Below are 27,944 nucleotides of genomic sequence, written 5' to 3'. Positions count from 1 at the left end.
AATTGCGTAGATTGCGATATGTAAAAATATAATCTCTACATGATTCTGTATTGGATTTTCTTTTTCTTTTATTTTTTACTAGCAGTACTCGCACAGCGTTGCCCGTGGCATAACATCCAAGAGGAAAAATAACTTTAGACTTAAAGTCTAGCCTCCACCCGATATGACATAGGAATGTCATGCGGGATCAAAACGATATTTATAAATCATCAGAAATAACTACAAAACAATTTTTTATAGCACATATTCAGAAATATTTAGGGCTAAGCTTTGATTTCCAGTCATTTGGCGCCTTGCGAGGTAGGCAATTTTTCGGTGGTGCTTTGTTTGGGGTTACATGGCCGCCATTTTTTTTTTTTTTTTAAGTTTCTGTATGCTACTGTATTTCGATCTTTCCTGTTCATTTTTCTTGATTTTTTCCTGCTGCATATACTTCTGCTTACTTTCATTATTTTCGATTAAATTTTTTGATTGCATTTCATTTTACTGCATTTATTTACTTTTTATATTTACGTTAATTTGCTGCAGCGGTCCTCTGAACCTTTAGATTGGAAACATTATTGCTGCTGTTCGCGCCACATTCAGACATTTCGCTAAAATTTGGCGATACATTATTTTTTGGTGAAAATGACTGTATATCAAAGTTGTTCCTAAAGCTGAACAATTTGGACAGGCTATAGACATTGTTCCTATAGAAACCGAGGCATCATTTCTGTAATCCACACATTATTCAAAATTCAGAACGGCGTACTCCTTTTTGGACTAAATATCAGGAACGTTTGTTCTTTCACTTCTTCTCCTGAGTCTCAAATTTAAATGTCTTTCTTTCTCTGTCAGCAGACAGGCGAGAATCATTCTGTCTCTGTAATTCAATTGCAGTGCGATTTAAAGAGAGATGGTTACTTCGCTCAGTAGAAGACTCTATTTTGAAGAAAGTTTGGGCATACTTTCTCTGATATTCGATAACCTAACGTTTCTTTCCTCTACATTTTTGCTATCGAGCAACAAACGAAGCGTGTAGGCATTTTATGTGCTCCGGCCAAGGTTGAATTTCCTTCTTTTGGGGATAATGAGATTTGAATCGCTGTTCAAAATCAAACGTAAACAAAGAAATGTATCGCATATGAATACCACAGCTCTTGCTATTTGCACATGCGAAGTTTGAGATTTCCGCTCACGCGTGGATAAGTGTGAAGCACAGATGCTGCTGCTTTACTCATGCGCGAATCGTAGTAAGAAAATAATTAAAATCGCAATTATAAAACTCTTTTCTTTATTTTGATATAACCTCACTATACTAAAAACTTCCCCAATAAATGCCCTACAAAAATGGTACAAATATCTCCAAAATTAGTTAAGTATTTCTCGAGTTTTTTTGGGTTTCAAAATACAGACGCTTTCAGGAGACTTCAGATCCTTCTAAAGATCATCATCCCATTCGAGAAAGGAATAAAATGAGAGTGAGAACATTGATTTTTATTGAATTAATTCATTAATTTTATAAACAAAGATTTGTTCAAATATAAATGAAAAGACTTAAAAGAATTGTAATCTGGAATCTGAATAGTGTTGTAAGCAAACTCGATATTTTGTTTTAGATTGTGCCTAAGTGAAATCTCATACTTTCTCTTAAAACATGGATTTGAACCATTTTCATATCACTGCAAAATGGTATCTATGATAACCTAAAATATTTTGTTGGGTAGCGTCCTTCTTTTCTTTTCTTTTTCTTGTACTTATTTCATTAAACGCTTCATCTCTCTTATTCATGTCGAATAGTAGAGCAGAAAAAAAATGCTATCTACAAATTTAAAGTAAATTTCAGACATGTGGAACGGGAAGAGTAGCAATTCAATAGATTAATAGTGTAGAACATGTAGCATAGTTTAAGCAAAGGAATCGAAGGAGAATTTGATCAATTTCTGTATCGCAGTGAAATGCATTAGTTGTAAGATAGAAGCTCTAACAGTTTGATTGGAATGTTTTACCGCTTCCTACATACTCTCCAGATCTCGCTGCATCTGATTATTACTTCTTTCTGTCCTTAAAAAAATTCTCTTCGCGAAAAGCGCTTTAAATCCATCACCGAAATAAAAGCGCACCTCGAAGATTATTTCTTGTCCAAAACACAACAGTTTTGGAATGAAGGCATAATGAGGTTTCCTGAGAGCTAGAAGAAGGTAATAGAGCAAAAGGGTTCTTATATAACAAAATAAATAATATCTTCAACAGTAAATATTGTGTATTCATTTCATATTAGAAATGGGAAAGAAACTTTAGGAGCATCCTAATACAATGTTTCACTAATATTATAGTTATTTCGATCAGTTCAGTTCCTATGTTGTATTTGAAAGTCTACAATTTCAAACACTGTTTTTCACGTTTTCATTATCACAAGTGTCGAAACGGTGTTTCTATTTTTTATATCCATTTACAGAAATCAAATTTGAATGATCAAGAATGATGACCAAAAATGATGTAAAGAAATCAAATTTGAATGATCAAGAATGATGACCAAAAATGATGTAAAGAAATCAAATTTGAATGATCAAGAATGATGACCAAAAATGATGTAAAGAAATCAAATTTGAATGATCAAGAATGATGACCAAAAATGATGTAAAGAAATCAAATTTGAATGATCAAGAATGATGACCAAAAATGATGTAAAGAAATCAAATTTGAATGATCAAGAATGATGACCAAAAATGATGTAAAGAAATCAAATTTGAATGATCAAGAATGATGACCAAAAATGATGTAAAGAAATCAAATTTGATAATGAGTTTGACCAATAATGATGTATTTTTGGTCAAACTGATCTTATACTGTATAAGGTAAACTGAAACAGAATGGCTGAGTTCCAATTAATGGAGTAGATTGCCTCCAGGGAAGGCTAAATTAGCTCACAGTATTATTCTCTTCGTGGAAAATTTACATTAATCAGCTTAATAATAGTGAATAAAATCGAAAACTACTATTAATCCATTTGTTTCTTATTTATACCGACTAATCGGACATCAAGTGAGAGAGCAAGTAGTCATCGCCATCAAAACACTTTTTTCAAGCATGTGATATTTGAAAACTGTCTCCACCTTTGTATTATTAACCCATTAAGTCATAGGTGGCTGAGCAACAAAGAAATGAGGTTTACGAAAAACATTTTTTGGAATATAATTCCAAAAGCCAATGAAAGATTCTAAAACAGAATACCAAAATCTAATTAATTTGTATAGAAAAAAGTCAACAAGTAGGCAAACGGCAGGCACACATTATTTATTATGAAGTTTCGCTACAAAGCAGTAAAAACATACTTGAAATCCAAAGAGTATAATTTTAAATTTATTTTTATATTAGATTTGATTAGCATGGGAGATTTTTGGAAAAAATCATTTCCACTTTTACGTATAAATGTGTCCATTAATTTCTTATAGCTTAATTCAAAATAAGTTAAATATACTTTACATTTTCAATAAAGATGACCGATAGATCATTATAGTTTTTCCATGCATTGCAACGAGCATGTAAAATATGTATCTTAAAATAAATTGATATTATTCCAAACGAAGAGAGCATATATGCATTTTAAAGCACATGATAGTATCGCAATACTACCATGGTCCTTTTCTTTTATATTTACATAGATTTCATATAATAAACAGCATCTGTGGTGGTCTGGGGGACTTCGCTTTTGAATGTACACTCACTAGTCATTATCACCTCACACGCCCCTCTATCGAATCCAATCCTCATTGGTTTCTTAGCGTACTCAGAAACGGTTCTTCGCTAAGGATGATGGGGGATGTTTTGTGAAGTCTCAAGGGATATTTGTGAGGAAATTCAGAGGAGGCTAGGATGATGGATCTGTGTTTTGAGTTGTTTGCAGTCTTGTTTTAATTGATTCTTTATTTGTGTAATTATTCTGGCACAGCTTCTGATTGTTGTTTTTGATGTAGGATTATAGCTATTAAAGGCTTTGTACGTTTCTGATCATATTCTTGATTTACTTTCTACTGATTCTTTATTTTTATGTGTTTGTCATTTTAGATCTGTTTTGTATTTTCACCTTGTATTTGTGACATTTACTTATTTATCACTTTATATAATTGGATATATATATGATTTTCAATATTGGTACATTGTTTGACAGTGCTATATGTCTCTGTCTACTATACTATTATATCTATTATGTCATCCACCGTTTGGACATTGTGATTTTTTTTTGTGCTTATGTGTGTTATTGCTTTCTATGTATACTTTCCAACTTAATCTCCTGAACCCAGAATTGGTTTGCTAACTATTTAATTTAAATATTTTATTTTAGTCAAATGAACTGTAATGTATACCCTTATTCACCGCCTATATTCTGGCGATGACTGTAAGCCTTTCAATAAACAAATAATGGTCCCCCCCCGGCTATCTTCAAGCTCTTGCACATTTCGGGCAGGTGGGTCGTCATGGGGTAGACCAAGATCAATATTAGTAATGAAAAATTCAAAATTCACTTCAAGAGATGTTAGAAGAAAATCAAAACAAGAATCACGAAGAAATGAATGACTTCGAACATCCCATGAATGAAGTAATGGAATACGCAAGCATAAGAAGGTAACAGAACAGAACGCCGTCTCATGCCCCCGTATCCTTGACCATTCTGGTCACTGAACGGTTTGATGGGCATGTTACGGGAATTTTATTTAATAATCAAAATATTTTCGGTAGTATAGTGGTCAGCATAAGAAGGTAACAGATGATAATCTGACAATACTCGCATACTTACACTTTTTCAACAGTTGTACAAATTTCATACCATTAAATGTTATGTGAACAACTGTTGAGCATGAAAATGTACACCCGTCCCTTCTGATTAACTGGAATTAGTAATAAGGATTTGTAATTTTTTTATATGAATTAGCATTTACATTCATCAAAAATAATTTAACATTATTAGCAATAGTAAAATAATTAAATTAGCTACAGAATAATTTTCCATTTAAAATATTTTTTCTTAGTCCAGCAAATTTATAGAATGCAGTAATTTTCAAATTTCTCTCTGAATTGAACCACTCAAACTGAAAACGATTTAATCTCTTTTTCATCGTAAGCACCGGAACTGCATTTATTTTCAACCTCAAATTAATAAGTAAAAGTGACAAGTGAGCTCTAAATGAGGGACTCTTACGTTACATACCACTCGTATAATTCCTCGGCATTATAGAGGTTTGAACAAAATTGTCCTCTACTATATATCCTCTGAAAGACAAATCGATAAATATTTCATTTCGATAAGTGACATACTATAAAAAGATATTTATTTCGGTTACTTTATTTCATGTTTCCTTCTCAATTGAAAACTTAGAGACAGAAAAAGAATCTAATTTGTACATCATATAAGGCTTGCACAAAGTGTTTGAATGAAAGAACAGTTTCGAGATTATTTTGAAGTAAGGAAAAACAGTTTTGCTGTTTGAGGAATTGTAGAATAAGAATTCAAATTCTAAAATATAAATAAGTGATCCTATTAAATACGTATGGCTCATAAATACTAATGCTCATTCACTACTGCAAGTGTAAAACTATGAGACTGATAAATTACGCAAAGAGATTGGAGAGCAATACAAGATTGGAAAGGCATCAGAAGAAATAAATGAAACTTGGCTTTCCGCGAAAGGGCTATCTGTATCAAATTTTGAATCCATTCGATTGAAGTTAAAAGGACCAATAGGCAAATCCGTGCTTCATCACTATGCAAAACTCTAAAAATTGTAGAGTTATACGGTTAAACAGAAGGAAAACACATCTGTTTGTTTTTACAGAGAATTCTAATTTATTATTCCTAAAGCAAGTAATTGAAAAATCACAAAAACAGTAGAAGTAAAAATTGTGCTTATAAATTTACAGGCATTTTATATTATACAAGGTAATCAAAATAAAAGCACCCGTACTCTGCACTCTCTATGTCTGGTAACCTTGCCAGATCTGAAAGACAGTAATCATTCTATATGTGAGAAGCATCTCCATCGACGAATTAGAATCCGCAGTTAAACAAACTGGTAAGCATCGATAAGGTTCTTGTGATGGAATGTTTGATAAGTCCGAATAAAATGTGTTACAAATGTGTATTTTGATTCTTTTCAACCTATTTCTTTTGTTGCATTACGTCGTCTATCTATGTTTCTGGAAATAATTTTTTTCGCGCAATCCTTCTCCCAATGTCTTGAATAGTATGTTCACCAATTTTGGAGCCTTTACACTGAGTAGTTCGCTGTATGGGGAGCTCAGAATAGAGGTGTTTTAATTTTGATCACCTTGTACATTGACTTTGTATTTAACCTTCTGGATAATAAGAACTGTTTCAATATTTAAATTTCAGTCAGTGAAGTCAAAGTGCACATAGTGATAGAATAGCAATTACAAAGAATCCATAGGCCATATAGCACTGATGATCGCTGCTCTGATGAACGAAATCGCACCTCTGATGAACGAAGGTGATTGATTTGTTGCTTTTCTGAGCTTTCTCTCCAGACGTGGAATTCTCTGGCATCTTTTACCGATAATGCCGGTGAAGGACCAAACTGAAATTCCCATCCAACAGCCCATCAAACCTCCGATGTAACTGAACAGTTCTTCTTTCTGTTAGAGTAAATGATAAAAAAAATTATGAATATAAAGATTAACAATTTTTTTTAATAATTTATATAAGTTTAAAGTATTTGTTTGTCAATTGGCTGAAGAATACGAAAGAAATTTTAACTAGGAATCTCGTGTTTTATCATTTGAATTCACAGAATGTTTATAACAAAACATTGTCTGTAGGAACTGGAAGCTTTCAGAAGAGTGTAAGAAAAACATTTTATTCAATTAAACTTTTCCCCTGAAGGGATCATATAAAAATCAAATTTTTTAACATGTAATCCTTTTTTATAGAACTCAAAGTATTTTTATATGTTTGAGTGCCGTGTTTGATGAAACTTTGCAATTGAAGTATATGTTTAATTACAATAGTTAAAGAAATAAACACTTATTCTACTTGTTTTAAGACCTTGCATATATATATATATGCGTTTAGTATATTTTATTTTATTGTAAATTATTTTTATTCTTAAAATATTTTGTTTTATATTGTTGAACACCTTCTTTCCTTAAAACTATCCTGAAAATGTTGTATCATCATTAGAAATAGACAAAATGAATGAAATGATTTTAGACAAATTTTAAGATTTTGACAAGAGGTATAAAAAAACAACTAATTCTTCATTTGTACAAAGAGATAGAGTCATAAAGTACGTTATGAGCTGGAAAGAGATATCTCTGGATAATAGGTAATGGTTATAAATATCCGAAACAAAGACAAATGCATTTTATAACAAGAGCATTCATTAAAATATAATAAACTTTAGACAGTTACACAACAGACATTCTACAGGTACCAAATTAGAAATAAATATTAAGTTTGATGTAAAAATAACCTAAAAAGAAAGATAATGAATCCGGCCTGAAGACTTTCTCAAAGGTCAGTTATGTTACATAAACAGACAGAATGCTACAGATTAGTCGGCATTTAGAATTTATACATATATTCTCGATTACAATGAAGGGATTATTATCAGCAAGCTGTACAAGAGTTGATATGCATATTTGTAGAAAATCTTTACACATCAGTTATGTATCGGTGAAAACGATTTTTCAGTTCTTCTCAAGACAGAGTTGTTGTGGATAATAGAATGTGGCAATAATAGAATGCCGCTTAGCAAGTGCACACAATTTTCCATGCCGAATTTCACGATTCACAAGATTTTGCAATATATTCTCCACTTTATTCCAAATCAGTTGCACAGATGTTCCTTGAAGGTGGTAACCAAATACAGTTTGCTTTTGCTAATGAATTCTTCATCTAATATGACTGTGGGGCAGCTTGACTTTATATATTATGTTTATATTTCAGGCACATCCCTCTTTAAATCTTAACTTAAATTTTAAGAACTTTGTGCACTGAGAGTCGAATATCCCCGTGAATCCACATGTTTCCACAAAAAAGTTTCTTTCATTTGAAAGAAGATGTGAGGCAGACATCAGAGATGGTATTTTGATAGACTTACATCATGCTATAGCAAATGTCTTAATGAAACCCATCGTCGGCTGCATACTAGGTAATCGTATGTAAGTTTCATCATCCATAAAGTTGGTAATGTAGCAAATATGTGAAAGAAAATAGAATATTTTGTTTTTTTATATTAATTCTATGTTATCATGTGTTATATTTAACGTTATGTTTATATCCAAATAGATTCAGAATGTTCGGCCCACCAGCTATCGTTCAAATGATGATTATGGAGTTTTATTGTGAGCATCACAATGGTGTAATAAAAATAGTAAGTGTTCCTATATAAAAATTTCTGATTTTTTTTTCTCTACTAGCGTAACTGTGAAAAGCGTATTATATTCACATCATTACCAAACGCATATTTTTAAATGTCTTTATTAATGTTTCATCCTGCTTTTTTGAATGTCACAATCTCTATCCCCATTTTCTTTAATTACCGAGGATTTAAAACATTAAGTTTGTATGATTAAAAATGTACTTATTTCATTTCAAGAAATTGATTAAATAAGAAAAAATATATTTTTGAAATTTGATGAAAATTCAGATGAAAATTTTCGATACAAGCCTCATTTTAGAAAGCAATTTGCGGAAAATAAAAGTAAAGTTTAAAAAATTAAATTTGTCTAAAGCAAAAATACACAATATTTCTGGGGTGACTGGATTTCAGCTGAAATAATCCACTAGCACCGGAAAGAATGAAACTGTAGCCGGAGTGTAAAGAATAAAACTGTAGTCTCATTAAAAAATTCAGGTATAAGATATTGATGAATGAGAAAATTAGAATAAATATAAAATGAATTAACTTACACCAAACATCGGAGTATGAGACAGTATAATGATATCCGGATTGTCTATAGTAAAAATGATATCCATTTTCCTAGAAATATTAAAGAAGAAATTAATATCGAATAGAATGCTTAATATTACAATTAAGTAATTAGAGTGTATATATTTTTTTTAATTACTGCAACTAGGCTTGTACGATCGTCAAAAAATGGAGCACCTTTGTAGCTTCTTTATTTATTATCACATCTTCATTTTTTGTGTTTTGTTTCAAAAAATAAACTGATTATTCAAGTTAATAAACATTATTAATTAATTATTGTCTCAGAATTTCCCATTAACATTTCTTTTAGTCGAATTGATCTGTCGTCATAAAATTAATCTTTTAATAAGTTCCAGGATTTTGAAAAGTGATACTTTCAGTGTCAAATCAATCTTATGAACTTTCGGTGACAACTGAAACTATTATACATTTCCCAACATTTATTTCACTCACTTAAAAAATTATCGTATTTCATAAAATTAAGAAATAAATGCATAAATAACACAAATTAAATATTTTTAAATCTGGAAAAATAAAAGAAATCATGCTGAAATTTTTACATGGGAGCAACGCTGACGTGCAGAAATACCTGGATTCGAAACGTTGATATGCATACGACAAATCGCTTTCGAAATATTCACAAAAAATGTAAAGTTTTCACAGTCGATTTGCAACGTCTGTGTTTCGAGGGACTATATACGAAATATATTTGTATTTATAGATTTATTTTTTCTGAAGCACACATTTTAACCTCCGTTATAATTCAGTAGTAAGTTAAATAAATTTATTTTCAGAGCAGACGATTTTCATTTAGCATGAATTTTTCTTTCTTTAAAATAAAAGGGAAAACAGGAGAAAATCTCTTCCATCATGGGCCATTCAGCTGAAAATGGGGAAGATAAATGTGTGATGTAAATTGACATTTTTATTTCCCCATAACCTAAATACTGTATAAGATAAAAAAAATACTTCAAAGTAGGCAGATTATCACCAAGAAATAATGAACAAATTTTATATTAAAATTTCAAGAAGAAATGGTTTGAAAAATTATATTCAATTTCCACTGCATTTTAACCTATACTTCTGGCATTTTGTGTTAAATAATTTATCATTTTATTTCGTCCCAAAGATTTTAAAAGATTAATTTCTTTCGGCGTAAAACTAATAAAATCAAAACAATTTGTTAATACATATATAAAGAGATAGATAAAGCAATAAATAAAAAAAAGAAAGAAAAAATGATTTCCAACTGCTTTTTGCATTTCCTGGATGTATTTAACATAAAAATATCAATTAGATTTTATTCACAAATTTATTTCAAACTGAAGAAATAAAATGTTCAAGAGGAGGAATTGAAATTATTTCTAGAAATCCAGAATCCTTAAGAAAAAATTATCTTTATGAATTAAACATTCCTAAATACTTTTTAAAAATAATGTTTCACTCACTGTCCTTCTTCTGAATCTCGATGTTCCTGAAAGAAATAATTAAAATATATTTTTATTTTTATCATGACTAAAACTTTTTTGAGTAGAACAGAAATGAAGTCAATAAAAATTTAAATTTTAATTTTCATGAAGGACTTTTTCTTAATAGTTTTAACCAGCTTTTACATGTTATTATGAAATTAAAATGATAGATTATTTTACTAAGATGGGAAAGGATTTTTTTTTCTCAATAATTTGAAGAAAAAAAAAATTTTTTTTTTGGTATTTAAGTAAATTTTATTAAATTTGGAATGATAGATTACAATAATAAGCCGAATGATGGGCATTAAAAGTTAAACGGACTTTTACAATCTTTCCCCACTTTTCATGCGTTTAGCACTAGTTTATAAAACAAATTAAAAATACAGAAAATAAAATCCCACACGATTTTTTCTCGTTCAAAAATAATTAAGATGCAAATCCTGAAATGTTCAAGAGTGTCTGAAGAATGAATCAGGATGTTCATGAATTGCATCATTTAGAAGTTGTTAATTATGACATCAATGAATTATTTAACTCACAGAACACAGAACTAATAGATGTTAAAGCTTTAAATATGCACGAATAAGTCATTACGGCAGAATTTGTCACATGAGAGACACATTCTCCAGAAAAAAAAACATGAATTGGAAGTTTTACGGACGTTTTGCATAAGAACGAAAACAAAATAACAAATAATAATAATAAATAAAATTTTGGAGAAAGACCAGAAACTGAAGAAAGTTTCAGTTACGTGGAAAGTTAAAGAACCCAGCTCTGTTTACTTACATTGCGATCCCCTCAACAGCTAACGAATAAAATACCAAAGTGAGGCAGAATATGAGCTAACTGAAGGTCAGGATACTAAATCTATGTTCATTTCACAAATAGTGGACACAGGGAGACATCTAATGACCTTTAAAAGTCGTTCCAGCTAAAATTGTGCATACGCATCACCCGTCCCCTGATCTCAACTTCCAGCGATGCACGGCTGTGAAAGACGTTCGTAGGTGATGCATATATGACATGCCCCTCGCGAAAGGGTTAATACCCTCAACAAAATTAAAAACCTAAAAAAATACCTTTGAAAAGACGAAGGAAGACTTTCGAAAGCAAATAAAAATTAGGTTAACAATGCACTAAATGTTTAGGCTCGCGTTGTTAAAAAATGTTTTTAAAAAATCCTACCTTTTGGTCCAAATAGCCAGATTAAGTAAATAATAATTTTAATGCTAAAACTTTCGAACATAAAATATTAATTATAATACATAAAATCTTCTCATTGCTTGTAATTTTGATTTTGATTAAAACGAGAATATCAATTTTACTATATTATTTTTCAGCTAAATAAATAATCTGGACTAATCCATACAATTTTGAATTGAAATTAATATGTTTTGTTATAATTTATTTATATTTTTGAAGAACGATATAATATTGAACTAAACATCGCCATTAGCTAGTTGAAAAAATAAATATTATGATATAAAGCATTATATATTTTCTTACATGCATAAGTTTAATTTATGCTTTATATTTAATAAAATGATATAAGGCGATATATAATATAATAATAAAAAGAATATAATATTTTCATTCAATTTTATTGGTAGCAGTAAAGAAAATTAACCTTTTCTATGGAAATATTTTTTTAATTAATGGAAAAACGAATTTAATTCATTATCACCACGCATTCACGAAGTCTCTAGTTGTATTCATAGCCAGTAAATTTGCAGAAATTTCAATTACTTTTTTTATATATGGAACAAATTATTTTTAAATTTAATTGTTATATAATTTTTTGTATATAATTATTAATGACTGCTATAAAATTATTAACGCAATGACACAAACTGCCTTTAAAATATACTATAGTGATTTTTTTAAATTTATTTTCTGATTATATTAAAGTATCGTAAATATACCATCTTTAAAAATAATACATATTTAGAACAGAAATACAAATATTTTATCGAAAGACATTTAAAATAAAAATAAAAATTTTCTTTGTATACAATTTTATACATGAAGACATACTTTGTTTTATGAGTTTTATGCATTTGAAAGGGAAAAAAATTATGATTTTTCATACTTACACTTCCACGATTCTGGTCAAACTTTTCAGTTTTGTAATAATATTTGAGTTTCCTAAAGAAGAAGTATAAGCATTTCTAAATGCATGTGCAAAAATTCAAACAAATTCAAAAATACAGAATGCGCTGAAATATACACTACTGAAATGCAAAGATGAACAAAATTACATTATTGTCATCTCTGAATTCATTTTTTCTCAAAAGAAATTAACATATATACATACTATTAACGTGCTGATTTACCACGGTATGCATAATGTAAGAGTTCAAAATTGCACCGCCTCGCTGTAGACAGTGTTCATACCGTTCACGTAGATTATCACACATATCTTGAAACAAAGGTTGCTGTATGCTCCTGCAAGAGATGAGTTTCTCAAGTAATGCAGGCATAGTTCTTGGTGGATGTTCAAGTTGAACACATTCTCCTTTAACATTCCTTTTCCATTGGTACAGAACGGCGACACTTCTTAACAATATACAGCATAACTGTGTTGCCTGTATTAACGAGTTGATTTACCAGTATGCATAATGTAAGAGTTCAAAATTGCACCGCCTCGCTGTAGACAGTGTTCATACCGTTCACGTAGATTGCCACACATATCTTGAAACAAACATTCCACGTAGATTACCACACATATCTTGAAACAAACATTCCACGTAGATTACCACACATATCTTGAACATTCCTTTTCCATTGGTACAGAACGGCGACACTTCGTAACAATATACAGCATAACTGTGTTGCCTGTATTAACGTGTTGATTTACCAGTATGCATAATGTAAGAGTTCAAAATTGCACCGCCTCGCTGTAGACAGTGTTCATACCGTTCACGTAGATTACCACACATATCTTGAAACAAACATTCCACGTAGATTACCACACATATCTTGAAACAAACATTCCACGTAGATTACCACACATATCTTGAACATTCCTTTTCCATTGGTACAGAACGGCGACACTTCGTAACAATATACAGCATAACTGTGTTGCCTGTATTAACGTGTTGATTTACCAGTATGCATAATGTAAGAGTTCAAAATTGCACCGCCTCGCTGTAGACAGTGTTCATACCGTTCACGTAGATTACCACACATATCTTGAAACAAAGGTTGCTGTATGCTCCTGCAAGAGATGATTTTCTCAAGTAATGCAGGCATAGTTCTTGGTGGATGTTCACAGTTGAACACATTCTCCTTTAACATTCCTTTTCCATTGGTACAGAACGGCGACACTTCGTAACAATATACAGCATAACTGTGTTGCTTGGCGTCGTCTTATTAAACGTCTCTTGGAATTGCCCTTTCACTTTTTCAAACTCGGTCCGCCTTCACTACCTTTTCCGTAGGAGCGAAAATAAGGCCCAAATATAGAGACTTTTTCTTCCGTCGAGAGATCCCTTTCCAACAACAACTCCACAACACAACTTCCTTTTCATTAATGCAAACATTACCTATACCTCGTCGACAAAGCAATCATGTGTTCGAGATATGCGAATTTCAGCACTGTTTATTGTGGCGCATATTGTATTTTATTTCAGTTTTGTACACTTGTGTTCTGTTGCTCTGAATAATTCTCAAAATAAAAAAAATAAAAAACTTGAAGTTATTATGGATACGACATTTCACAATCATTTGTGGGTAACTGTGGGATAAATGATAATGAAAATTCTAATTTTGCTTCACAAATTTATTTATTATTTTAGGGAATGTATCCGAAAGTGATAAATAATTATATGTCTTGTATTCACTCCTTTCACAATCTCTTAATTATTTTTTATAATTCATTCATTTAATCACTCTTTAGTTTTGATCAATGAATGATTCTTTCACATTCAGTATGCTCCTTCTTATATTTAACAACTATACGATGTCTTCCTTTTGTTTCAGTAGTTCTTTGAAATAGAAATCTTAAACTTATAATTCTATTTTAGAAAACTTCCAATTTTCGAAATCCATCAAAAACATCCACTTTATTCTTTGCAGGTCTATACTTGAATCGAATTCTGCATGCATGTCTCATACTGTTCGGAAAATAGGATTATGTGTTATCAAGACACTGACCACTTTCTTTATGTTTCAACCAGTTTATTAAGTTGAACTCAAACTTTATCTGCTTTAGTTGCCTCGATCTCTAATGGCTCCTTTTTTGCACTGAATTAAAACAATTATTAAGAGATTATTACCATTTATCTTCTCACTATGAGCCATCTAATTATTGATAGTTTTTTTTCCCTCCAATGGCCTAAAAAAACTAAATAAATTCAACTTTTTCCGCATCGGAAAAATTTCAACTAGTGCATTATGTTTAAATTAAAAACTATCAGCTTCAGTCGCTTTGATTTCCTAGCGCTTCTTTTTTTGTACTTAATAAAAGCAGTAATTAAGCCATTATCCCTATTTATGATCTCAGTATAAATTATAATTATCAATAGTTTTGCTCTCCAACCTCCTCAGGAAAATTAATCAATTCAATTTTTTTCTATGCCAGAAGAATACATTGGAAGATTATCTGCCTTAACAATGACTTTTACAAATGGCCAGATTCTGTAACATTCCAGCCTTCTTCAGCAATTTATCAAGGCCATCAAACAAAGCTTTTAGCATTAAATTTCCTCATTATTACGTCTTAACTCTTCGTTCTATAAACATTTAATAGTAATGGAACTTCAGTTACATGCTACACGTAAAAGAGCAAAAACAGTCAAATTTAAAGGGGTTTCACAGTAGGTATATAGAGAGAATGTTAATAACTTAAATATTTCGTCCGATAAATATGGTAGGGTAAGGAATTGTTTTAATTGAAGTTTGACAAAAAATAACTGGGGCCGTTGCGATTCTATGATACTAGTGAATTTCAGTTATCTCTATCAATAATAGAAATGAATGGTGTGTGTGCGCGCGCATCGTGCTTTGGCTTTCTACAGAGCAGACTATCTGACCTATTAAATATTTGACACTTATTAAACTTGGAGAGTAAGAATGCCCACCTCGAATTTTTAAGTAATAATTAATTGTAAAATTAACTGAAATTTTTCGTTTTCTGCAGTATCTTCCGAAATTATTATTGCAAAAAAAATTAATTTTACAACGCTTCAAAATTTATTATTTTTAATGATAGCAATTTAACAATTTTGCGAATTTTTCCTAAATTTAGGCAATTTTTTTAAAGAAAATATTATATTGTTGGTCTGAAATTCAAATCATTTTTATTGGTTCATAAAATATTTAATCGCATGATTTTCTTTGACTTTTGGAAACTGGAAAAGATGTTTTCTTTTTTTTATATCTGTCTATATTACAAATAAACAGAGAAATTACAGTTCCGATGAAATTAGAGGAGAAACGAAATGGAAATTTACTTTTTTAATAATGCTATGAAGTCACAAGACTAGTATTTATTATAAAGATTCGTTCACGCAATAAACATAGTTTAAGCAAGATAATTAAAAGCAAGATTAAAATAACAATTAAATTAGCATTAAGCAAGATTAAAATAACAATTAAATTAGCATTAAGCAAGATTAAAATAACAATTAAATTAGCATTAAGCAAGATTAAAATAACAATTAAATTAGCATTAAGCAAGATTAAAATAACAATTAAATTAGCATTAAGCAAGATTAAAATAACAATTAAATTAGCATTAAGCAAGATTAAAATAACAATTAAATCTAAGCGATAGTTAAATATTAGGGTTGCCCAAATGAAAAGTGGACACTTGCTATTGCGACAGAAAGATTGCGGTTATAGTAGAGTCATCGAACAGGAATATAAAAGGTGCACTTCATATGGCGTTCAACAGTGAAAGCTGTTCGTTTTAAAGGACACTGGTCGAAAGTAAAGTCATACTATAAATGGATGCGTCCAGATCGGAATGGCAAGCGATAGTACGGCTTCTGATTCATAGATTACCGTGGACTACTTTTGATTGATTTCCTGCCCCCAAGGCAACATTATCAATTCAGCACAATACTATGGAAAGATATGAAAAGCAAATGGTCTGGCCTTCTCATACAATAAGTGACTCTTTACCATGACAATGCCCGCCCACACATTTCCCGTGAAATTCAGACAACCTAAAAAAATCCCGTTGCAAAGTGTTGGAACACCCACCGTGCAGTCCATATTTGTCACTCTGTGACTTCTAAATTTTTAGGTCACTTAAGAGAGCATTGTGGGGGGCACGTTTCCATTCGGACGGCGAAGTGAAGGAAGCTGTGCAGGACTTTCTCAGGAATCAACCTACAGCAATGGTATAAACTTGCTACCTAAACGATGAGACCTATGTTATAACGCCCAATCAACTTCTTTTTAATTCTGATAACAGTATTCTTGTATTCTTTTCATTTGGGAAACCCTTATAGTTTCTAAACTGTTTATATGAAATCAAATATGACCAAAATTCTTGGCGAATCAGGCTATTAAAAATTTATGAAATTAAAAAATAATAATGAGTTAAATAATTAGCATTAATAAAGCTTATCCTGCATTACTTACAAGCAGTCCGGTTTGCATTTTAGATTACAGCTTCCCATTCTCCTACGAAATTGCTCTTTTTTGTCTTGATCGAAGCATTTTCGAGCAGTGAAATCTGTTAGAGAAAAATGTAGATTTAGATGTCTATTTTGCTCTTTAAAACGAATATATGAAAATTTAAAATGAATATATTGCTTTAGGTATCAGAAAAGTTATCTTAAATTAAATTGCACAGATTTCTATAAAAGAAATTAAACTGATTATCTTAATTATAATCTCATTGTGTGAGACTTTATTCAACATAGTGCTTAAAATGTTCACTCATGATCCAAGGAAAGTCTTTCTGTGTAACAATTAATGTTACAAAATATTATAAAAAAATAACAACAAAAATACAGTGAATAATTCTTAAATAAAACGACAGTTAAATTATTTAATGAAAAAAAAAACAATTTTGACTTCTGGTCCGAAATACCGTCTCCTAGTGATGGTATTTCATGTTAAAACTAAATATTTATTCTTTCGGAAATATTCAAACATATTAATATGCACGTTACCTAGTTAAAATGCCGAAAACTCTTGATTCCGCACTTTAACGGAGCAAATCAGTTAATCTGCAGATTAGTTATATAATCTGCACACTCACGGCTTTTGAGATTTAACGGAAACAAATATGCTTAATTCCTTCATTCTACAATTTTCATTGTTTTTTCAAAGTAACATTGAGTGGTCCTCTAAATTTCCCACTGAATGATTACTCTTTTCGAAGAATTTAATGTTGCATAAGGGATAGTGAAAAATAGAATGATTCCAAATTCTATGGCTTTTTTGTTGTTGTTGTTGATTGAAAAACTTTAAAAATTATGTCACCAGGGTGCACTTTTAGAACAGATACTTCTTCACCTTATTACTCGTAATGAATAAGGAGAAACAATATAGAATGGAAAGTTTCGTTTTCAAGTAATAGATTGTTCACTATAAGGAGCATCTTAAAACGATATTTTCAGCGCAAAAGATTTTGTAATTTTTAATAACTTCTCTTTAGCCCAAGTGACATTGGAGAGTAAGTGAGGTTTGATGGCATCCTTATTACTCCCGCTGTTGAGCCCAACAGGGAGAGACAATTATCGGTTTATGAAAATTTAATCCTCGACATTTAACTTAGTTCTAGTTATAATTTATATTCATCGAGTCATTTTTGGAGACCTTCCTTGGCTCTAACTCTAATCCTTTGCGGCTCACTACATTTAAATTTTAAACTGTCACAAAAAAAAAATGTAGATAACCTGTTTAGGTCCATAGGAAAACACTGGTTAAATTTCGTGGAGATTGTACTCATTATTTTGATTTTTTTTTTTTTTGGGGGGGGGGGTGTCATTATTTGGAACACTGCGCCGCTAGAAATGTGGAAAGTGTGACTAAGTGGGCTTTGCGGTAAAGAGCAAAAATAAGTAAAATCTCAAGAATTAAAAAAAAAACAATTTGTTATACTTGTGCAGTAAATTTAGTATGGTCCAAGGCGCACCACAAGAAGGCATGCTCAGATTCGCTATTGAATGGCAATTTTTAAAGTATTTTTGGTCTTTCGGAAAAAAACAAATATACATTTATATTTTATATATATATATATATATATATATATATATATATATATATATATATATATATATATATATATATATATATATATATATATATATATATATATAATTAAAAATGTTTACCCTATTATATAAAACGAACTTTAGCAAAACTCAAAATAAAGAGCAAGAAACTTCGTGCAGCTCTAAGTAAAGATCGCAAAGTTTACAGAAAAAAAAAAGGGAAAGAAAACCCCAAAATTACAGATCCATAGTTAGGATTGGTCATTTCCAAGAATTCTGACCCCACCCTACCACAAAAAAAAACAAAACACACTATTCTTTGAATTGAGTTCATTTTTCTCCAAAATCGGAGAACATAAAATAAAGACACAGATGTTCTCTTTCCGGCATAGCATCCCTTCGAATCACACGATAGAAGCACAGTTCCAGCTGATGGAACATCCAATTTTATCCAACAATTATATGCTCGTTTTCTCTATGAAAATTTTTAAAATATACCGAATAAATAGTTTAAGATACAGCCAACAAAGTAGCATTGTAACTATTTTTCTAACAATTATATTTTACTAGAAAAAAATTTATTAAAATTGTTTGAAAAAAATAGCTTTTTACCTAGGGTGCTTATATCTGAAAATTATGGATCGACTTGCGTTAAATAATCTACTATTATTAAAAAATAAGGTTAAAAGTGATTATTAAATATATATTTTTCCATTTATAATTGATTTTAGAAAGGAGCGAAATTAGATGTTCCAGGTAGTGAAACACTGCGCCTCAAATGGCTAAGAGAATGCTGCATTCATTTATCTCTTAAATAGCTACTTTTGGAGAATTTTGCCTTTTGCTGTCAAGGGAAACAAGAATCAAGTGGAGAGTAAAAGGAGAAAGAAAACAAGAAGGGAGTGAAGATCCCTGGAAGATCTCGGAATCGGAGCAGCCATATTTCTTTTTTAAAAAGTATAGACCTGAATGGTATTTATTTATTTTGGAAAGCTGGAAGTCCCGCTCTGTCTACAGTAGGAACTTTTAATGTGTTAAAAGCTTAACAGAGAATGGTAAGAACTTTGATAAATTATGAAATTGAATCTATGGCTAGATTTTCAAATGTTATGATATTATCAAATGTAGAATTTTATCTATAATCAGATTCTATTCATGCAACGACATCTTTCAGCTTGCTGTAGTTGCTTGCATCTAGTCATAGAATCTTATGTGTTACTTATTTAAATTTATGTTTTCGACTTCGCATAAAAACTGAAAAGTTGAAATGGAAGTTGCAACTTTTAAGTTGCTGAAAACTTAACATTTAATTAATTTGCTTTAATTAACTATTTTATAATTTAATTAATTCTGATTGCTGAAAATTTAACATTTAATTAATTTGCTTTAATTAATTATTTTATAATTTAATTAATTCTGATTGCTGAAAACTTAACATTTAATTAATTTGCTTTAATTAATTATTTTATAATTTAATTAATTCTGATTGCTGAAAACTTAACATTTAATTAATTTGCTTTAATTAATTATTTTATAATTTAATTAATTCTGATTGCTGAAAACTTAACATTTAATTAATTTGCTTTAATTAATTATTTTATAATTTAATTAATTCTGATTGCTGAAAACTTAACATTTAATTAATTTGCTTTAATTAATTATTTTATAATTTAATTAATTCTGATTACTGAAAACTTAACATTTAATTAATTTGCTTTAATTAATTATTTTATAATTTAATTAATTCTTTTAAATTGCTGAAAATTTACAATTGAATGCATAAAATCTCTCTTACTTCTGCAGTAGCTTGTAAGAGTTTCATACATAGTCATCCCAGATTCACATCCAGCGCATTCTTTGAAAAATTTCGCCCTGCACTGCTCGAAGCAAATCTGCAACAATACTATTGAGTTTATATTTTATACTACAATTTGCATAAAACTTAACACTATATTGTATAAATGTAAAATACGTCTCGTTATTTAAAAAAATTTGCTTCCTCAATAACATATTTATAAAAATTGTTGAATTATGAAAGAAAAAAAAAAACCCTTATCTATTTTATGCGGACTTAATCTTAAGAATGTAAGTTAAAGAATATTTACGATAATTACTAAAATTTTGAAACAAAAAAAAAGCGTCAAACATTCTTTTTCAATCATTTTAATTTTTTATGAATAAAATTCAAATAACTAAATTATTCTTGATAAATCAAAATACCTTATTATTTAATTGTATTACAAGCTGAGGCGGCGAACTGTTTTTCCACAATTTTAAAGTATTGATTTATCTATGCCAATCAATTTTGATAAATACATAAAATCGCGCCGGCGTCCTGGCATAGGGGTAGCGCATCTTCCCCGTGACCTGAGCGTCCTGGGCTCGAGTCACGGTTCGGGCATGGTTGTTCTTCCTGTTTTATCTGTGAGATGTGTGAACGTGTCCCTCTGTAAAAAGGGGTTGTGCAAGCGAATGTGATGAGTGAGTAGCTAAGACGTGCTCTTGGGCCTAGTTGGCGCTACTAAAAATAAGAGACGCTCCCTTGGCTTAAAATCACTGACTTCGTCAACGAGCTTGTCCATGGAAAGTGCCAATATAAACAACAACAACATAAAATCACAAAAAGAGAGAGAACTATTTTATTATGTTTCACGTTATGTAATATTATGTTTGCAAGTTATATATCTATATACAAAAGAGGCGATATTAATTGGCGGAATCGGTTCAGCGTTGTAATGTTGAAGGCTTTTTCAAAAAATTATTTTGTAATATCTTTCAAAAAAGAGGTTGATCTGCGCAAGAAACTACCAGAGACTTAACATGAGGCCATGGAATTTTTGAAGATTTTGTCCTTGAGGGCATGTACACTAAAGTAATATTATTGATATTTCCCTCTATATAAAATGAAAAGTGACCAAATTAGACCAGTAATTGAGAGAGAGCAGATTAGTTCTTTGAATTTGTCAGCTATTTTCATGTAAATATCTAATTTATTATAATTATTTAAAGAATTGGCACTATTTTTAAATCGTATATACTTTTGCAGAGTTCTTATTGAGAAAGAGAAATAATTATTTTTCATGATTATTAATGGAAAATGCAATTTCATTTATCACCACACAGCTATAAATTAGATTGTAAATGCTGTAATTTTTATAAAATTTCCATAACTATTAATTAATATGTAATTAGTTTTATATGTAATTTTAAATTAAATATTACATAATTTTATGTAATTACAAAGAGTTGTTGCATTTAATTCTTAATACTGAAGTTTGATCATGTGTTAAGGAATGCAATATAAATGCAACTAAAGGCATAAAGCAACCACAGTGAGGTTCTCAATACTACTGCATCAACACAATGTGCAACCAATACATTAGATATCATCGAATATTACAATTAATACTAGATGAAACTGAATTCTGAAACTTCTACGTGTGCCATTAATTGCAATCATATAATTAATATATGAAAATAGATTTCACGAAAAATATGAATTTTTTCATGCATTCTGCATTTTAGAGTCATAAATAAGCTACCAAAAAAAGTAACCCATGAGTCAATGATATCAAGCGCCTGAAGTCATAAATTTATTTTAATTTTTATAATGTTCTCATTGTTTTTTAAAAGAATTTGGAACGAATATATTGGGTTGGCAACTAAGTAATTGCGGATTTTTTTTAGAAAATCAAAGACAATTTTTTCATGTAACTAAATAACTTTATTCTGTAATGTATTGCCCATTTTGATCAATGACCTTTTGCCATCTTTCAGGCAGCATCATAATCCCACGTTCATTTTTATTAGCAAAAAACTGAATCAGGTACGATTTGACATCATCATCATTATTGAAATTTTTACCATTCAAGGAGTTTTGTAAAGATCGATACAAAAAGTAATCAGATGGTGCAAGGTCAGGACTATATTGTGGATGTGTCAAAACATCCCAACCAAGCTTCAATAATTTTTGCCGAGTGACCAAAGATGTGTGTGGCCTTGCATTGTCATGATGGAATACAACACCTTTTTGATTTGTCGATTCGGGCTGCTTTTCTTCAACTGCATTGTTTAATTTCGTTAGTTGTTCAATGTAGACATCAGAATTGATCGTTCTGTTGGGTGGTAAGAGTTCAAAGTAGACAATTCCTTTGTAATCCCACCAAACTGATAACAAAACCTTCTTTTGATGAATATCAGCTTTTGATGTTGTTTGAGTTGGTTCATCTGGCCTGCTCCACGATCTTTTCCGTTTGATATTATTTTAAACAACCCATTTTTCATCGCCAGTTATCAGTCGTTTTAAAAATGGATCATTTTCATTACGTTTCTTTAGCAAATCGCAGCTGTTAATGCGTTTCGTTAAATGCGTTTCTTTCAGTTCGTGAGGAACCCATGTATTGAGTTTTTGAACATAGCCAAGTTGTTTTAAGTGATTTTCAATGCATGTATGTGATACATGAAGCTTCTCTGCAATCTCACGTGTTGTACTGTGACGATCCGAATCGATTATTGCTTTCATTAGGTCGTCATCAACTTCAACTGGACGACCAGAGCGTTTTTCATCTTTGAGCGAAAAATCACCAGAACGAAATTTGGCAAACCAATTTTGACACTGCCGTTCTTTTAAGGCTTCGTCACCATAAACAGCACATAACTTTTTATGAGCTTGCGATGCGTTTTTCCCTTTGCGGAAATAAAAAAGCAAAATATGACGAAAATGTTCCTTTTGATTTTCCATTTTTCAACGAACGCCAAACGAAAATTACGCAACCGATCAAAAAACTTTTTGTACTGATTGACAGCTGAATTGCCAACTATCAAATAACAAAATGTGTTTTACATTTGTACTACGACTACAAACCTAAAAATTTAACTAAAGCCATCTATAAGTGAAATCCGCAATTACTTAGTTGCCAACCCAATACATAACTTGACGTGAAAATAATTCGAAGTAAGAACTGACTTTTTGGGAGCGAGGTCCAGTTCTGTTGTTCTCTTTCCATAATGCCTCGTAGTCTAAGCAATTTGTTCGATAAGGATATGGTAAGAGATGATCTTCTTCCTACAATTCACAAATATATATATATATATATATATATATATATATATATATATATATATATATATATATATTAAGAAAGAAAAAAATAATTCATTAAAGTTTAGATTACATCATATCAGAATAAAGTTTTTTTTGAATATTATTAACCTTACATTCAGCAATACATTTTTTTTTGTAGAAATCCCTTTTTGGCAACCAAATGGGAATATTCATTAAAATTTTGCCAAATTAAATTTTTCATTAGAACTAAATCTCTGAAAGTAAATGATCTTTTGTCTGTTTCTTTATTTTAGTTGTAACAAAATGTATTTATATCATTTTTTAATGTATTTTAACATAAAGAAATAGCTTCATGAAATGTTTATTCAGTTGCTGAAAACTTTATTAATCAGAATTACTGGTGCTGATGTTCTCTACATATGATAAAATCAAGCGTCTTCGGATGCACAAGCTCAATGAGAAGATGTTAGAACTGAGCTCAATGTTAGAACTGAGCATGAAGATGAAAGGGTCGATACAGTTTAATGAATCTTGGTTTTTTTAGTGCCTTCGAAACAAGAATACAAATATTGAAAATTTTTACATGTTTGTTTAGGATAGAGTTGCAAAAATAAAATAATATAGCGCTCTCTTGTCTAACGTATAAAATCTATTATTAATCTATTGTGTTACTAAAAAATATTAGATGTTTAATTTTTTATATTTAACTATGCGTATTTAGGAGTAACTGAAACCCGTCCTTAATGCATAAAATTATCAAACATTATTAACCAAACGTGTTATTTGCATGAAGTAGTCGGATTCTACGCTCAATGTCACGCCGTCATGGACTGGGTTGACGGGTTCGAAGGGACTGTGGAGGGCAAAGAATATTCGTGGTGCGTGCCAGGGATCAATGGTCAGCTCCCACGGAAGAATTTTTAAGTGGAGTGCAAACAGGTAATCTGGAGACGGATCTTCTTTCACGCCTGCAACAAAAAAATGTGCTCACGTTATAAGAATGAGAATAACATTTCATATTTTACAGATTGAATAGTACTTACGGATTGAATAGCGATTGAATAGTACTTCATCATAAAAAAAAAAACAGAGAAAAACTATTTTTTCGATTTAAAATATGTATTTCTCTATTTAAAACGGTTCCCTATGTTATTGAGCAACGGGCTGTGATGGTGCGGAAAGGGAGGTGAAATCTAAACATTGGCGTTTCTCATTTAAGTAAAAAATAAAACCGATTCACTTGAGATGAAAGATTTAAATAAAATTTCTGACAAAAAGACTCATGAAATGAATAGCCAATGTTATGATGGCTTCATTAAGTAGAAAGTGAATTTAAAAGAAGTCTGTGTAAAGTAAAAGGAAATTACTGGTAAGAATTTTAGATCGACATCGAAAGGACAGGATTTTTTTTTCGGCCAGGACATTTTTAGAACACGATTTCTTTTTTCGGATGAAAAATTCCCGTTCTATAAATGTCATGCTACGATTTCAAATGAATCTCAATGACTGGTTGATTCTTTTTTTAAAGTAGATGTAAAAATTTAATTAAAAATAAATATTATATCTAAATTAAGAAACCTGATCTTATTATCCGCTCGAGAACACCACTATATAATGTTTTCCGAGAATCAGTCGTCCCCAAATAGGATTCATTTTTTTTTCAAACTTAATTGTCATTGATGTTTTCTTTAAAAAAATGTCCATTGTGTACTAAGCAAAGTATCACTTTTACAAAAGATATTTTAGATATTTTAGTTTTGAAAAATTCTGATTCTTAAAAAAACCCCATTTATACATACTTTTCGACGTTTCTGCTTTTAGCACAAAGGCGAATTTTTCATAAATAATATATTTTATATAATAATGCAATATGTATTTATATGATGAAATTTTTAACAGTTAAGGAAGTCTATGTATCACTTAATTATTTAAAATTTCAAAAATTTGGCTGATATGAAAAATAGTTTTGAAGTAAATGAAAAATATTTTTTTCTTAATTTTCTTTATATTTACTCCTGATGAAATGAAACTATCATAACGCTTTGCAACTCATTTTATTGAATTTTTTATTGCATATTTTTTTTATTTTGAATCTTTCCTTTCAGATTAGTTTTACATTTAAATACAAAAGAAAATCGAAGTATCAACTTCCATCCCTTATCAGGCACCATGGCCGGGTGCAAACTTAGAGGCCTGTTTGGGACAACCAGTTCATTGGCTTAAATAAATGAAAACGATACAATATATCTTTTAAACTTAACTGGGGACATGCGGTCTGTGAGACCGCAAGCGATGAATTTTTGGTCACCTCTATTCTATTTTTAGCTCATTTGAATGGATTGACCCTGTAGCATCCTGTTTTGTGACCTTCAATACATGTGCACTTTTTTTTCAACCGATTTCAGCAGATGCTTTTTAAAATAATTCAGTTATTTCTTCGAGCGCGGTCTCTAAGACCGCATCTCCCTGTAAGTGTCCCAGTGATAAACAAGGCTTAGCAGATAGCGCTAAAACTTGGGGCCCGAAATATCATCCAGTTTACTGATCCTATTATGAAGCAGTGCTCCAGACACTTTTAAATGAAGCAGAAAGTGATTTTAGTGATAAGGATAATTGTACAGAAGAGCTTTTCGATGAAATTTCGCATTGAACTGATTTTGGTATGTAAGTTCAAACTTAATCAATTTTTCTAGTGATAATGTATTTTTAAAAAATTATAAAATATATTAATATACCAAGAGGTATATATACAGAATTTGTAGGTTGATTTTTATACTAGTTCTTAACCTGTATGTTTAAAATGTCCTAGAAAACCATGCTATGAAAGTCACACAAGCCGATAAAAAACGGTCCAATTTTACCCATTGTCAATTTTTTATTTTACATATAATTGTTGAACTTTATATTATATTGTCTTCTATATGCCTTCATATACCGTACAAATAAATATAATTTAAAAAGTAAAAAAATAATATTTTTTTTCAAGGATATTATTTATTGTAACATGCAATTTCAGAAGAAAATGTATGTTGCAACACATTTGCTTTTTTCATTGATAATATATTTTGAAAAATTTCTGAAACATATCTATATATCAAAAAAAAAAAAAAAATATCTTCAAAATATATTGGTAGTAGGCTAATACATTCATTAGAAAATTTTATTTGAGTGTAAATGAAATGCGGTCTCGTAGACCGCACCTAAGTCCTAAAATTTCACCTCCCCAGTTAAGGGTTTGTAAATTTTAATTTATTTCGCGACAGTTCTATTAGGCTATTATATATCTTTCGAAAATTTCTGTTTGAATAATAAAATTTCTTATACAGAATACTCACCATAATTATCAGCAAAGGTCCCCTCTTCACCGTCGTATAAATGTAAATTTTTCGAGAAACATGTTACAAATCTATTGCGATCCAGTTCTGTGAAAGATTCTTTGAAGTGGCTAAAAGATTAGAGAAGCCAGTTATATTTCATTATCTACAACATGACGTTAAAAAAAAACTTATATAAAATCTATAGCTTTTGGTATATATTTGGTACATTTGTACTTTGGTACTTATGTGCATACCATTTATACAGAACAGAACGCCGTCTTATACCCTCGTATCCGTAACCGTTATGATCACTGAACGGTTTGATGGGCATGTTACGGGAATTTTATTAAATACTAGAAAATTTACAGAAAAAAAAACAAATAAATAAAACTATGTACAGAATTTACAAAAATTTAAGAAATGATAATAATAATCTGGAACAGTTTACAACGATATTGTACTTTGAAATATTATAGAAAAATTATCTAGAGTAAAAATATGCAGAAAAATATCATGTATGGAAAAAAAACATGAATTTCACTTGTTATCATAACATAGTAGATCAGGATGCTGTTAAAAAAATCTAATATAAAATAATTTGGTTAATGGTAACAAAGAAAATCTCTATTTGAAAGATATTTATTAATATATATGTATGAGAAGAAACAGTGGTGCTTTTATTCCCTAGTGCTTGTGTGTATGACATCTGATGTGGAAGTTAGGGAGGCAAGAGGATATTGTTAAATCTGTTGCTAGAAGTAATTAATAGAATCAAACCATAAAAGGCATGTGGAAATAAATTCAAGTTAAAAATATTGTTACGAAATTTCAGGTGTTCGTTTGGATAGTGAGGGTTATATGGTGTGGAGAACACTCAATCAGCAGGCGGCAGTAGAAAATAAAACAACGACGTTTATTTACACGAAGACACACAGGGCAGCACAAAGACGACAACTATATACAGCACAGAAGACGATTACCTTCAGCCGAGA

At 30.3% G+C, this 27,944-nt stretch overlaps 1 protein-coding gene across 1 annotated transcript in view; it reads right to left on the bottom strand.

The window, feature by feature from the left end:
* Positions 1-5,810: 5,810 nt before the first annotated feature.
* Positions 5,811-27,944, bottom strand: part of LOC129975958 (uncharacterized) — a 36,934-nt gene continuing 14,800 nt past the window's right edge. The window contains exons 5-13 of the mRNA XM_056089266.1: positions 26,971-27,080; positions 24,407-24,603; positions 23,537-23,635; positions 20,366-20,462; positions 16,988-17,081; positions 12,490-12,541; positions 10,376-10,401; positions 8,909-8,978; positions 5,811-6,630 (exon numbers count right to left, since the gene is read on the bottom strand). Coding sequence (XP_055945241.1) covers positions 6,409-6,630; positions 8,909-8,978; positions 10,376-10,401; positions 12,490-12,541; positions 16,988-17,081; positions 20,366-20,462; positions 23,537-23,635; positions 24,407-24,603; positions 26,971-27,080 — 967 coding nt within the window. The 3' untranslated portion in view covers positions 5,811-6,408. The remainder of the gene's footprint in view (positions 6,631-8,908; positions 8,979-10,375; positions 10,402-12,489; positions 12,542-16,987; positions 17,082-20,365; positions 20,463-23,536; positions 23,636-24,406; positions 24,604-26,970; positions 27,081-27,944) is intronic.

The sequence above is a fragment of the Argiope bruennichi genome, chromosome 7 (assembly GCF_947563725.1).
Source record: "Argiope bruennichi chromosome 7, qqArgBrue1.1, whole genome shotgun sequence".
NCBI lineage: Eukaryota > Metazoa > Arthropoda > Arachnida > Araneae > Araneidae > Argiope > Argiope bruennichi.
The sequence above is the reverse complement of the archived record's forward strand: the minus strand, read 5'-3'. Positions and strand labels throughout refer to the sequence as shown.